This window comes from Nomia melanderi, chromosome 6 (genome assembly GCF_051020985.1).
Source record: "Nomia melanderi isolate GNS246 chromosome 6, iyNomMela1, whole genome shotgun sequence".
NCBI lineage: Eukaryota > Metazoa > Arthropoda > Insecta > Hymenoptera > Halictidae > Nomia > Nomia melanderi.
The window spans coordinates 14,323,296-14,336,300 of record NC_135004.1 but is presented as its reverse complement, the minus strand read 5'-3'; the positions used below and the strand labels follow the sequence as shown (position 1 = coordinate 14,336,300).

At 44.5% G+C, this 13,005-nt stretch overlaps 1 protein-coding gene across 8 annotated transcripts in view; it reads left to right on the top strand.

The window, feature by feature from the left end:
* The window catches only part of LOC116432939 (cell adhesion molecule Dscam2), a 257,102-nt gene that overhangs the window by 184,520 nt on the left and 59,577 nt on the right, over window positions 1–13,005 (top strand). For all 8 annotated transcript variants that reach the window (XM_031990463.2, XM_031990466.2, XM_031990467.2 and 5 more), the window contains one exon: window positions 11,344–11,593. In XM_031990463.2, coding sequence (XP_031846323.1) covers window positions 11,344–11,593 — 250 coding nt within the window. The remainder of the gene's footprint in view (window positions 1–11,343; window positions 11,594–13,005) is intronic.

Sequence of the window (13,005 nt, the reverse complement as noted above, 5' to 3'; positions counted from 1 at the left end):
AGCCGTTCGATAACGGCGCCTACGTTACAACGAATCGGTACCGAACAATTCATCGAACTTCCCGGGGCGAGCGGTTGCGTATGCACCGGATTGCCGAACGAGAAGTTGTATAACTGTTTTCGATCGACGTCGGTTTCGCGTTGTACAAACGATTTCGTACGAGTTCGTCCCCAATTACTCGATCGCTAATGAAGTATTCAACCCACGAATCCCATTAAAAGACTATTACACGGAAGAATGCGTTTGTTATCGTCCGCGAGGCTGTAACGCGCGTTACAAGTTTTAAACATCCTGAACGCACAATGTGGAAAATGTCGACAGACGTATAATTAATTGTAGATTTAAAGCTGAATTGATTTAATTTAAACCCGAAATTTCAATCTCGAAGCTCGCTCGTGACAGTCGCGTTAGTTGCAAAATGGATCGCAGAAACTGGTCGAACTATCGCGAAAGGTTAAAACTTCGACAACGTACGATCCGCACTCGACAGAAATTCGCCTGAAATCGTAGTCCCGGAAATACTCGGAGTCCTCGGAGCGATTTAGGGAATCTCCCAGGCGCGCAACCATTCCTATAACCGCGGAGACGACGGGAATCCCGGGATCTCCTCGAAAAAACTCTACGCCCTCGTCCATTTGACGCCTCAACAGGTTAGTATCCTGTTCCCAGGCGATTGGATCTCACGAGCGAATCAAGCGATTCGGTCCCCGGTGCTTCTCACCCTCCCTGCTCCTCGGTAATCCTCGGTGTTCGTGCTCGAAGGAATCTCGAGCTCGCCTCCCTTCCCGATTACTTATTCCCTTATTGCGTCGCGACGATCGTCTCGCGGACCTCCGTTCCCGGGCTTTCCGGCTGGGAAGGGTTCAAGGCGCACAGTGCGGTCGCCTGTGGACAAACCTCGAAATTCTACTTACATAATGAAACTTGAGTGTTACCAATGCGTTAGTCCTGTACAAAAAGATTTTCATTCGAAGAATTAGAATCTTAACCCTTTGCGCTCCGAACAATTTTTAATATAACCTTTCAGCAACTCCGAAACAGTTTTATAAACTGAGTTGTGTAAACCTATAAGCACAGCATTACGGCCCCATTCCGTGTAAAATTGGGTGGTCCTTCGACAATAAATTTAGACGGCACGAAGTGCAATAATTAGGGTCTCGTTCGTACCCTGACAGACAGCAGGAAGTCAGATCACAGATACAACATTAGAACGTAACAATCACCACAAGAACCAAGTTCACCTTAGCACCCACTCATTTTCTAAGTTTCGTCCCCGATCATTCGGTGGTCCTTCGAGAAGTATAAGTTTATAAGTCGGCACACCACGTGCAAACGCCTACAAGCTCGAACAAAGCATATCGATTGCATTTCTCTACTTGTATAACGTTTGAATCGTAGCACACAGTACTCATAATTACTGAAAGCACATTACAAGATCCCCATAATGCAACGAAAGCTGTACAACGTTTGTCTAAATCATGTTTCCGTGTACTTTCCAAGTTATCGAGTTTTCTTCGGGAAACGACCGTTTGGTCATGCAGCGTCGCGTCGCGTCGCTGGGGCCGGAAATAAACTCCGCGCGGGTCGGAGCCGGCGTTCTCGATGGCGAGTAGCCACTCTTCATCCATCCGCTACCTCAACAGGTTATACCGTTCCTTTATTCCGTTAGGTAAACAACTCGAGTGGCCGGGGCCCTCCATCGCGATTTCTTCTCGCAGCGATCCGATTCAGCCTCCCGTCGTCGTCGCGCTTCGAACGAGCCGCGATCCCAATTTCCAGCGGATCTGCAAACTCGCTGGTGCAACGATAACGGTTCGTTGCGCCGTGACTTTGTTAAGTCGACTCAGGAGAGTGAGAAAGTGAGGGAGAGAGAGAGAGGGAGGGAGAGGGAGAGGGATATCACGCGGAGCGTGATCCGCGCGAGAGCAAGCCGAATAAATTCCGTTCGACTCCGCGAGACGCCGACTAATTCCCACTGACGCGGATAATTAAGGATCGCGCTGGCAGTTAAACACGGCTGTAACAAGGAACAACGTCACGCTCCACGAATTTCCGGGATATCTCGGATGCGTCTTTCGAACTTCTCGCCGGCGCGTCCGCGGCGCGGAGCGGCGCGACGCGAACTCCGCCGCGAGGAATAACTGGGGTCGGCACTCGCTGTTGCGGATGGAACGCTTCTATTAATTAGTATTAACTCCCGTTAATTAGCGGCCCGAGTAACTCCGGGCTGGCTTCTTCCGAGTCGCTTTGATCTTTAAGCAAGCATCGTTAATTGTGTTCGCGATGTTTCCTTGGACGTTGAACCAACCTCGCGTCCTACCTCGCCCGGAAAGGATAACGGAATGCCCTCTGTCCGGATGTCCTGCCGGGGACTGCTGTGTATTTGCCGAGGAAAAGTCGTTGGTAGCGGCCTCCAAGCGTGGGAATGTTAACGCTGAAACTACCGAGTAATTTAGGTGATTTATCTTGAATTTTTTCATGGAATTAGAGCGATGTGTTCTTTGAGATTTGAAGCGTCTCCTGGTCTTGTGTCTATGTAGACAAATTTAGTTTCAAATCTATTGCAGAAACGTTTTTAGAATTGAAATTTCAGTGTTAACCCTTTGCACTCCAGAAACTTTTCACCGGAAATATTCAATATTTTCTAATAGACGACATTTTCTTAGACTGAATTAAGAAATCTCACATGCTCGAGGAAGAGAACTATTTTCTTTCAATATTTCGTATATTGATGCATAAAGTTTAATATTATATATCAAAGTTTATAGTTCTCCCATGTCAAATCATTTGGTGACTGGAGTGCAAAGGGTTAATATGTATTGGGTCTAGGGAACTCGTCAATTCGACGGATATTGAATTCTACAGATATTGCTAGATATTAAAATTTCATTTTGACTTTTTTGTTCTGCTCGTTTCCTAGTTCTTCGTTTTCGAAGCTCCAACTGCCGAAATCTATACGAACCAATAGTTTTCCGCGAACAACACAAAGAAATGTATAATAAACGTCCGTAAACCGTTAATTCTGTAGATAATCCGTATTTGTCGCGTCTTTGTTTCCTTATCCAAATTGTCTGTTCTATTTCCCCATGTAGACTTTGTCCGACATTACGTAGTTTGTCGACTCTTATGCAAGCATGGAGATCAGACTCTTCCGCAATAAAATAGAATTTTACGATGTTACCGAACCAGCGTGTGGATTTTTTAATATCCCGAGATCGCGCGAGATCTCGAGGTCCTAGATCGTACGAATTCAGGAGACGTTTAAAGTCGGTGCGAACCGAGAAATATTGAGTCGGTTATGAGCATCGAGTTCGAGCATCGATCGAACGGAAAATGCGACGGTAAAGCGTTGCAATCCATTGGAAACCCCGAGAAAGTGGTCTCTGTCGAAGACGGGCCCTAGGATGCACATGGTGTAACTGTTAGTACAAAATTGTGCATTCGAAAGTTCCTTTTAGACGAACTTCACGACGAAAGATCTATACAGTACGCTCTCGTTCAATCAACGCGGTGGAATGCGGTTAAGAAAATCGACAGGAAGTTGTTCCACGTGAAGATACGAGTAAAAAATGTAGAAAATTGTTTCGTAGAAAAACCTCGGTCGAGGGGAAGTTCGAAAATTTGTAGAACGCTCTGTGCGCACTAAAGCTAGAATACAAAGGCTATTTTATGATACACTTTTCGTTCATGCTTAAAATAACGAATAATTTTTTGTCGATTTTACAACGTACATTTAGAAGTTAATTAAATAAACGTTCGCCCGGCCACGTTGCATATTCTGCTTTCCCCCTGTTTTTCTATCATTTGTAATATTCAGGTCTGATTTTTCGTATACAGCTGCATACATTCTGGTTGAATTATCGATCGCAGGACACCCCGTATGGAACGAGGGAACAGGGAATCGACGAATGGTCCATTCCATCGGGTTAGGCGCTGGGGTGTGGGGGGCGGACGGTACGAGGAACGGAGCCGATGAAAATAGCGTTCATTCACCGGAAGCTTCTCGCATAACTTTTGCAGTCATCAGCAAAGAAACGCTTATTGCGGTCGGATTCTCTCATATATTGGCTGCCATTCGCTCCGACAATTTCCTTCCATTAACGCGGCCGGCTTGCCCGGGGCTTTATTAAATGCATCCCCGCCGCCTTTCGTTACGCACCGGTTTCAAAGAATCCTTCGTCTAATAAAATTCCTCGTCAGCAGTTCCGGTTTCGTGGTCTCATGCGGCGACAGTGTTTTGCACGTTAACCCTTGAAATGCTGAGTGGGGTTCTATAGGGAGAGTATGTTTATAGCTAAAAACAAAATAACGGTAATGTTTTTAACCCTTTACTCCAAGAGTTTTCTACCAAAAATGCCCAACATTTTCCGATGAAATATAGTTAACATTTCTTGAAACTGGCTTGAAAGAGGCTGTATTATTTTAATATTTCACATATTAATGCATCACACGAAACTTAATATTAAATATTATACATAATTTTTCTGTGCCACATCGAATGGCGACTGAGAGGAGCCTATGGAGTGCAAAGGATTAAAATAGACAAATCATCCACAATACTTGAAAAAAGAGGAAATACGTAAAATATGAAAAATTACAGAAAATGATTTACAAAATTATTAACGAAGCATTTTAAGGGTTAACCCCTTGATCTATCATTTCTTTCTAAACTCTGATACTACTTTGTCGTTAATCATTACTTGGAAAGACAAATTACAGGCATACGTTAAGCCTGTTTCCTTCTAAATATAATTGATTACAGAATAACAATATTTACTTGAATTTGAATGAAGTGAGTAATATTTATGTTTGACAAATCATTTTGAAAATCTTCACCATGAGTCTAGCAAGCCAAGAGGTTAACTCTTCTAAGAGCAACACTTGACTAATGACTCATCGAATTACTCAAAAATGCACATAATCGATTGCCAAACGATCATTGAATTATTGTCAACGATATTTTTGTATTATTTTCAATTTCAACCGAACCGTTTTAATACTAAATATTCTCCCACAATAATCGACTGGAACTTCGTGTTTGTTTAACAGTTGAATTCGATCCCAGGAATTGCGTTGATTTACTTTCCACCGACGCCCATTTTAAAGGAGCGTGATTTATGCATTTTAAGAGAATTTCCCGCGAGAACTTGCTCGATGAACTGAACTTTCCACGATTTTTTCCGACTTCGTTGCAGCGTCGCGTCCGCCGAGTTCGGCGCGCAGCCGGTACGAGAGCCGATCCGTCAACGGTGAAAATTAATTTTCTGACTGATCGCCCCGCGCCAATTTATCAAAGTCAGCCCGTATTATCTGGGAATTTGCGTAACGCCCTGTAATAATGGTTAAATAATGTCTGGGGACAATAAGGACGCCGAATGTCTTTCGCAACAACGGGGATCGCTCGCGTCGCGTCGCGCCGCCGGCGGCATTTGATTTATCCAATCTATCTAGCAGCAGGAGTCGTTTCATTCATGCCGCTTCACAATTCATTTGTCGTATTCTCCGGAATGCCCTCGAGACCGTCGCGCGCCGAGCACGGAGAATATCTTCGCATTCCGTGCCGCGCTACGGCCTCGCGCGTATCTCGCGGAATTTATTGCCGCTTATCTCCTATTTTTCTCGAAATTCTCGCAATGATCTCCTTTATTCACCCACTCGACTCGCTCATCGAACGTATACACGCGCTAAATAACCGTGCGCTTGTCGCGATTACGTAACTCTTATTAACGCATCGCTTCGCGTCGTAATAATGCACAGGACGTCCGACGAATAGCGTTGCAACGGAAATAATAACAATTCCACGCGGGTAACAACTGAACCGGATAAAAGCTCTTGTCGTTCGCTTCCAATGGAGTGCTCGGTGACGAAAACGTTGCAGTAAACTATCGAAAGAGATTAATATCGAACTAATTGAGTGATGCGATGTAATTTCTTTTACGATACGGAGTAATTAAAAGATAGCTGTTACGGAGACTTTATTAGAGACTCTCGAGAAGTGAAGTTACAGTTTTCATGCTTCGGAGAGCACAAATTGTCGGTAAATTCGAGGTACCGTAAACGAAGGTGATCATTTGGCGTAAATCCACACGCGCGGAAAAAGGGGGGCCTGAGAGTGACAGAAAGAATGCGAGAAGATGCAGCCGCCGAGACAAGTGGTGGAAAAAGGCAGGTAGATGGGACTCGCCGACGCCTTCGGCCCACCTTCTTTTTTCACTCGACGTTCCCGCCTCTCCTGGAGGCGCCATCCTGCGCGTCTTATTTCCCATTCCGTCTTTTCCCGTTGAATACCGTATCAAAGGATATTTAAAACCGCGCCTTCGGTTTAAAAGAAGGTTTCCTTCAGAGCGGCGGAACAAAAGCGGCCGGGGCAGGGACGCGGCAATGCGCAATCCTCTCGACAACGTTTAATGGCCGCGCAGGTGTGATTCAAGCCGCGAGAGCCCGTAAGAATTCCTCGGCCGGCTGAGAACCCGTCGCGAGTAATCCTGAGGATCCTGTGTAAATTGTCCGTATCGGAGTCTCGTTTATGTCGCGATCATTTCGAAGAAATTACGACGCCTTCGGTTAATCTCGATTTATAAGCTTTGTTTGTTGATTGTTTGTCTGTTACGTTGGTGGAAACGTTTGTGAAAAGAAAATAGTTCATTGTTCACCACTAAGTGATCACTAAGTGATCAGTTAATGGCCACTAGTAACTACTATTGATCACTATTGACCATTATTGACAAGTATTGACGAGTACTGATCACTATTGACTAGTATTAATCACCACTGATCACTACTGATTCCTAAGTAACCACTAAGTGATCACTAAGTGATCGGTTAGAGGCCACTAGTGACTACTATTGATCACTATTGACCATTATTGATAAGTATTGACGAGTATTGATCACTATTGACTAGTATTAATCACCACTGGTCACTACTGATTCCTAAGTAACCACTAAGTGATCAGTTGGAGGCCACTATTGACCACTACCAACCACTTAGGATCACTATTGACCATCACTGATCACTGACCACTACTAACCACTAAGTAACCACTAATGACCAGTAATAACTGACTATTACATACTGCAGATCGTTCACAAAGAGAACCACAGAACAGCACAGAGGCAAAAGGAATCCCTCATTAAAGATTTTGTTTATGATTTTGATTGGTTATGTGTAACCATATTTACGAATAGCCAATCAATACCGAAAATGAGATAAAAATATATAAAAGTGACGACTACTGTCTACTACTGATGACAAACAATGAACTTAACTCAATGTACTAAACTCTTTAATTAGTGAAACAGCAAGAGATCAGCACGTAGTTTCCTGTTTTCCTTAATTAAACGATCGATATATAATTTCACTTCATCCGCCGAAGGTTTTGTACATTTCAAAGAATCTTCGTCCGCAAAGGGTTAAACCTGTCCGAAAACACACGTGAACTATCTACGAACAATTTTCTATCCTGAAGAAGAGATTTGTCCAGCCATTATTTCTGTCGAGCATCGGGACGCACCGCGTTCGATACGCGACATTTCACGCTCCTCAAACGTTTTCGAAATTCATAGCCAGACAGACAAGCCATCGCGCGACCCGAATCCTGGCCGAGCCGTGCACATCGGTTGGTAGTACAGTACCGTTCATAATTGAGCCGTTGAAAACGGAGCGGCTTAGCGAGGGAAGTCAGCCAGATGACGCACGCCGATTTTCATCCGCTTTTACTATGATTCCGGGCTCGGGAAAATATTCGTTGCGTGTCGAGTTTGTGATCCGCCATCGTACGTTCCGAAGGGACGAGGACAGTCCGTGTAGATAACAGTGGAAAATATGTTTAATCGATTCTCTAGGAAATTATTTGTCGTGACAAAGAATCCGGAGAATTATATATTAAAATTCATGTACTTTTAAATATATTGAATAATCACATTCAATCTATTAACGTGAAATTCAGAATTGTTCTGTAAAATGTGTGGGGAGATACTCACTGTACAGACAATGAACAAAACGACCGACGGAATTGTTGAAATAACGAGAAAACTATTTTTGATCATCGATCTCGCGTTAATTATTATATTACAGAAGAATTTTTTAAAATTGTTTTGTTTCCAATTTGTCCGTCGGTATTGGTATAATAAAGGGATTTTTCAATTAATTGAAATTCGTTGCTTTGTATTCTAGAATTGAACAAATGAAAATTTTTTAAAATTTCCAAAAATTCTTTCACCAGATATATTCATTTTCTAATGAAATATCAATTTTATACTTAATATCAATAACATAGAAACGAAGGGATAGAACTATTCTATTAAAGTTTCATGGATAATTACGCGAAACGAACTTTAATATTGAACATCGAACTTTCTAATTCTACTGTACCAAACCAAATGGCGTATGCGAGTTGCCTATCGACTGCAAAATGTGAACATGCACGCGAACCGAAGGATAGCACGCGTATTCCTCGGTTTTCGCCGGTGACTGTACACCTTATTGAAACGTTGCTCGTAATCTGAACGCGGAATCGTCGTAACCGCACTCGATTCCCTTTTGTACAGGCTGCGCTCGGCTAAACGAGGCTCTTTAATAATACATAAGACCGATCCCTGGTCGGATCAAAGGGCCACATCGCCGATCGGATATCAATTAAGACCGGGCATGGAAATGTCAGTAGGTCACTTCATTCAATCGCGCCGCTATATAGCGGGCTGCGGTCAGTCGCGTCTGACTAGGTCCAGCTTTTTCTACTCGCCACGGGTAATATCGCGTCTGGCCTGCATTAAACGGTCCGACACCCTGCTGCATTACCGTTCGAAATTCCACGACTGATCCTCCAATAAAGAACAAACTTGAATTCCAATGGAACGAATAAGAATAACAATAAGAACATCCCGACATCGGTATTATTACGAGACAAGACGCAACGTCGCAAACATGGAATACGTCCCTCCTGTCTGTAATTTATAAATTGTAAATATTCCCAGACGGAATCGCATGCGAACCGGAAGATTTATCCGCGGAACCGGGAACAAAACAGACGTTCTCTATGATAATGGTTCTATTAGCTAACAAGGAAATCAAGTCTGCTTCCCTGAAGACTTCGTTCCACGACGTCGCGAATTACGTACAATCCGCTCTTCAATTATGACAAACATTCGCGTCTAACTGCTGGAGCGCGCCGAGTCTCATTAGCAAACTCATAGCACGAGAAGTCTCGTTAGACTTCCAACGAATGAAAACTCTAATCCGAAACCGCCGATCGATCCTGTCGTTCGATCTTTATCCTCCCGAGTCCCGCGGCTGTTCGATCGGTTATCACAATCCGTCGATATGACGAGGCCCTCGAAATACGAGGCACTGTTAAAGAGGCCCGCCGTTTACCCAGAACGATCCTCGTTAATGATAAATCAGTCGGGCGACCGGGCTGATCAAAGGGAGGATGCTCGCGTGACCCGGATGCAATTAAGCTCCCGATGGCGGACTTACTCGACGGTACTTCGAGTTCGCTCGGAATTCCTACCGTTCCATCTGAGCGCGGTCACGTGCCCGGACGAACGCGAGATCCAGTTTTACGTTGCGGGCATCGATCCGAAATCCTTGCGAGTTTGATGCCCGCCCGGAACCTTTCATAAATTCGGTGGAACGTTCGCCGAGATCAAAGGATACCCTCCGAGGCGAATGATCCTTCGGAGGCGCCGAACGTCCTGGCGGGAGAACGGAGGAGGGAATTAATATGCTGATTCCTTGGGCGCGGAACAAAGACCTCGCGCCGGCTCTAGACCGAGGCGCGCGTCGCGGCACGCGATCCTCGCCTTACGATATTATTATTACGGGCGGAAAATGTGCGCGCCGTCTGCACGCGCCTCCCTATCGCCCTGCCCTTTGACGGAGTAGAATGGAGTAGCGTTACGGTGAGTGGCAGTGCCGATGCGAGATTATGTGCGTTGATTAACCCGTCTTTGCTGCGTTACAGCCGCTGTAACAGTGCCAGCCGGCAAAGGTAAATTCCAGCGAGATTCGGGAATTCCGGCGTAAGTTTGTTAAAGACGATATTAAACGGAATTTCCTCCCCATTCCGTTTCCTTCGTCGTGTTTCAGTAGGATTATGTAATATCCGCGTTGGCGAGTGTAGCTGAGGTTTGGAGGGGAAAGAAGGTATCGGTATGTATTTTTGTTGGGAATGAGCATGAAACGTATTTTCAATGGCTACAAAGTATCCGTTCGTGTTTTTCCCGTTAATTGTTTTTCCAGAGGACGGCCATTTTTATTGCACGCGCTGAGCCTTTTTTCGCGTCGTTCGGCAGTTCGTAGCAAACGCTCAACTTGAACTGCGTTCCGTTTTTCAGTTTTTAAAGCATCGTAATATATACTTTAATGAATACACTTAGTTTTTCAAACTGTGATGTTTATTTTGACAAATAAATATTCAGCAATTTTACTGGTTCAATTTAGGCGTGATGGCGTGGGGTATCAAGGTTTAAACTGCCTTTTCAAAGGAAAACTATTGTAATTAGTGTATAATAAATATAGCGTGCTGCAGATAATTATTCACCAAGTCTCCAAACTATTCACAATTACAACCAAAAACTACGATCAAAACTATTACTATGATTAACCGTTTGAGTGCTGAGTGCTATAGCGCTCTTGTGTTGTGCCCAAATTGCGAAGAGCGCGGAGGCGCTTGTTTTTCTATGTTTTTAGCCTCTGTTCTTCAAGAAATAAATCAAAGTTATTCGAATAAATGTTATTTTTCGATATTTTTGTAATAACACAATATTTGTGATCTCATTAGATAACTACTCTTAATTTTTTCGCATACACGCCCAATTCCGAATTTTCGGTAAATATGCACAAAACTTTAGCATCCAAACGGTTAACAACACTCGATTCAACTACGTACCTTCACTTTACGACTTCCAAGAGGCGAACTAACCTCCTCAACCCCTGTTACACCCTAAAAGTTCCCAACTATCAACCCTCCTCCACCACGTCGTTTACATGAATCAACCTCGAGAGCTACGTTACAACCCGCCGCGACAAATCTCTGAACGGATCCCAATAGATGCATCTCTAAAACGTTCATGCTACTTTCCCACTGCTGAAGAACTTGAGCGTAGCCTCTTAGTCGTTCCCGCTCCCTGAACGTTCGCATTCTGTCCCGGGCGAAGCAGATTCCCCCGAAACAATCGACTGGCTAACTTTCCACGGTAACAACGTTAAGCTTCAAGGACAGTTTCGGCGGCGGATGGCACGGGGTCGGGGGTCGGGCGGGGGGAAGGGAGTGGGATTAAAAGTGACGTTTATGGGCGAACGTGCTCCGAATAACCCCGGCGAATCGATAAACCGTTTCAGGACACCGTCGACTTGGGGAAGGACGCGGAATTCCAGTGCTCCGTCACCGGGCAGCCCACGCCGACGATCTCGTGGACGAAGGACGGGCTTCCGGTGCGGGAGAGCGCCTCCGGCAGGAACAAGATCACCGGCACCGACGGCTCGACGCTCCACATATCCTCGATCGTCAGGGACGACAAGGGGATGTATCAGTGTTTCGCGCATAACGACTACGAGATGGTCCAGGCGACCGCGGAGCTGCGCCTCGGGGGTGAGTCGGCCTTTTTAATACGTAATCTTTCATCTGCGCGCAACGCGCGAGCGGGGAAAAACCGCTGCGACGAACTCCTCTCGAACGAACGAACGAACGAACGCCGCCGCGTGGAATTAGCTGGTTCGGAAGTTAAGAATTCAGGGCCAATAAAAATGTACAGGGGAAAGGTCGGGCGCAGCTGGAAGATGAACGGTGTCGCCTGACACCGGCGGGCGTACGGTTACGGTAGCGAATGCAATTCCGGCGAGTGCGAGGCGGTATTTTATGCGACGAGACGCGGACGAAGGGAACTTTTGCTTCTGACGGAAGGATTCTGGTCGGATGGTTTGGGGGATGGGATTAGGAGAATGAGTGATCGATGGGTTTTCGGGGTTGAGGTGTTTGATTGGGGTTCGATCGAGCTGTTTGCGGTAATTGTGGGAGATGGTAGTGGTGAGTAATAAGATGAGTTTCGGTTTGTTTCTTCGTGGGGATGTTGTATTGATTATTAATCGTTATTGGTGGTAGGTTATTAGGAGAATTTGATACTTGTTTTTTTTCTTTTTTCGTGGGGATGTTGTGTTGATTATTAATCGTTATTGGTAGTAGGTTACTAGGAGAATTTGATACTTCTTTTTTTTCGTGGGGATGTTGTATTGATTATTAATCGTTATTGGTAGTAGGTTACTAGGAGAATTTGATACTTGTTTTTTTTCTTTTTTCGTGGGGATGTTGTATTGATTATTAATCGTTATTGGCAGTTTATTAGGAGAATTTGATACTTGTTTTGTCTACGTTTGGTAACATAGTAATGTTTAGTTTGTATTCAGGAGAAGCATATAATATTCAGACTTCTCGAGTTCAGGTTTAAATTGTGATAAGGTACTATAAGGAGATGAAGTTTAAGCGTTAAATAAAAGAATCGCGAGGGTCCCTGATGAACCGTTCGAATTTAGAAAGGAATCAAGCGAGCCTCAATCGTGTACATTAAAAATATTTTCTGGTCGGTTTGGGATTGTATAAAAATAGGTGCGAGCATCGACCTCTTTTTCTTCAGGGATCCTTTCTAGAAATAAATGTCACAAACGCGAAGTTATATCCATGAATATTCCGCGGAACTCCGTTCCCAGAATTCGAAATTCGAAGGTGTGGCTTTATTCCGGCGAAAATACAAATCAAAAGACTTTTGATGAATAGTTCCGCGCGGCTGCGTTTAAAAATTGCAACGGCAAGAAGAGATAACGAGAAGCGCGGATGAAGCTGGAATTCAAGCTCGCACGGGACGTGGCCGATGTTAAATATTTCTTATACTGTCGCAATTATAGCCTGCGGTCGGTGTTTTAATATTGTTTGCGATCATTTGTACGCGCCGCAGGCATTGACATACCGAGCGTGGTCTCAAAATTATTCGTCTTTCCAATTTATTAGAA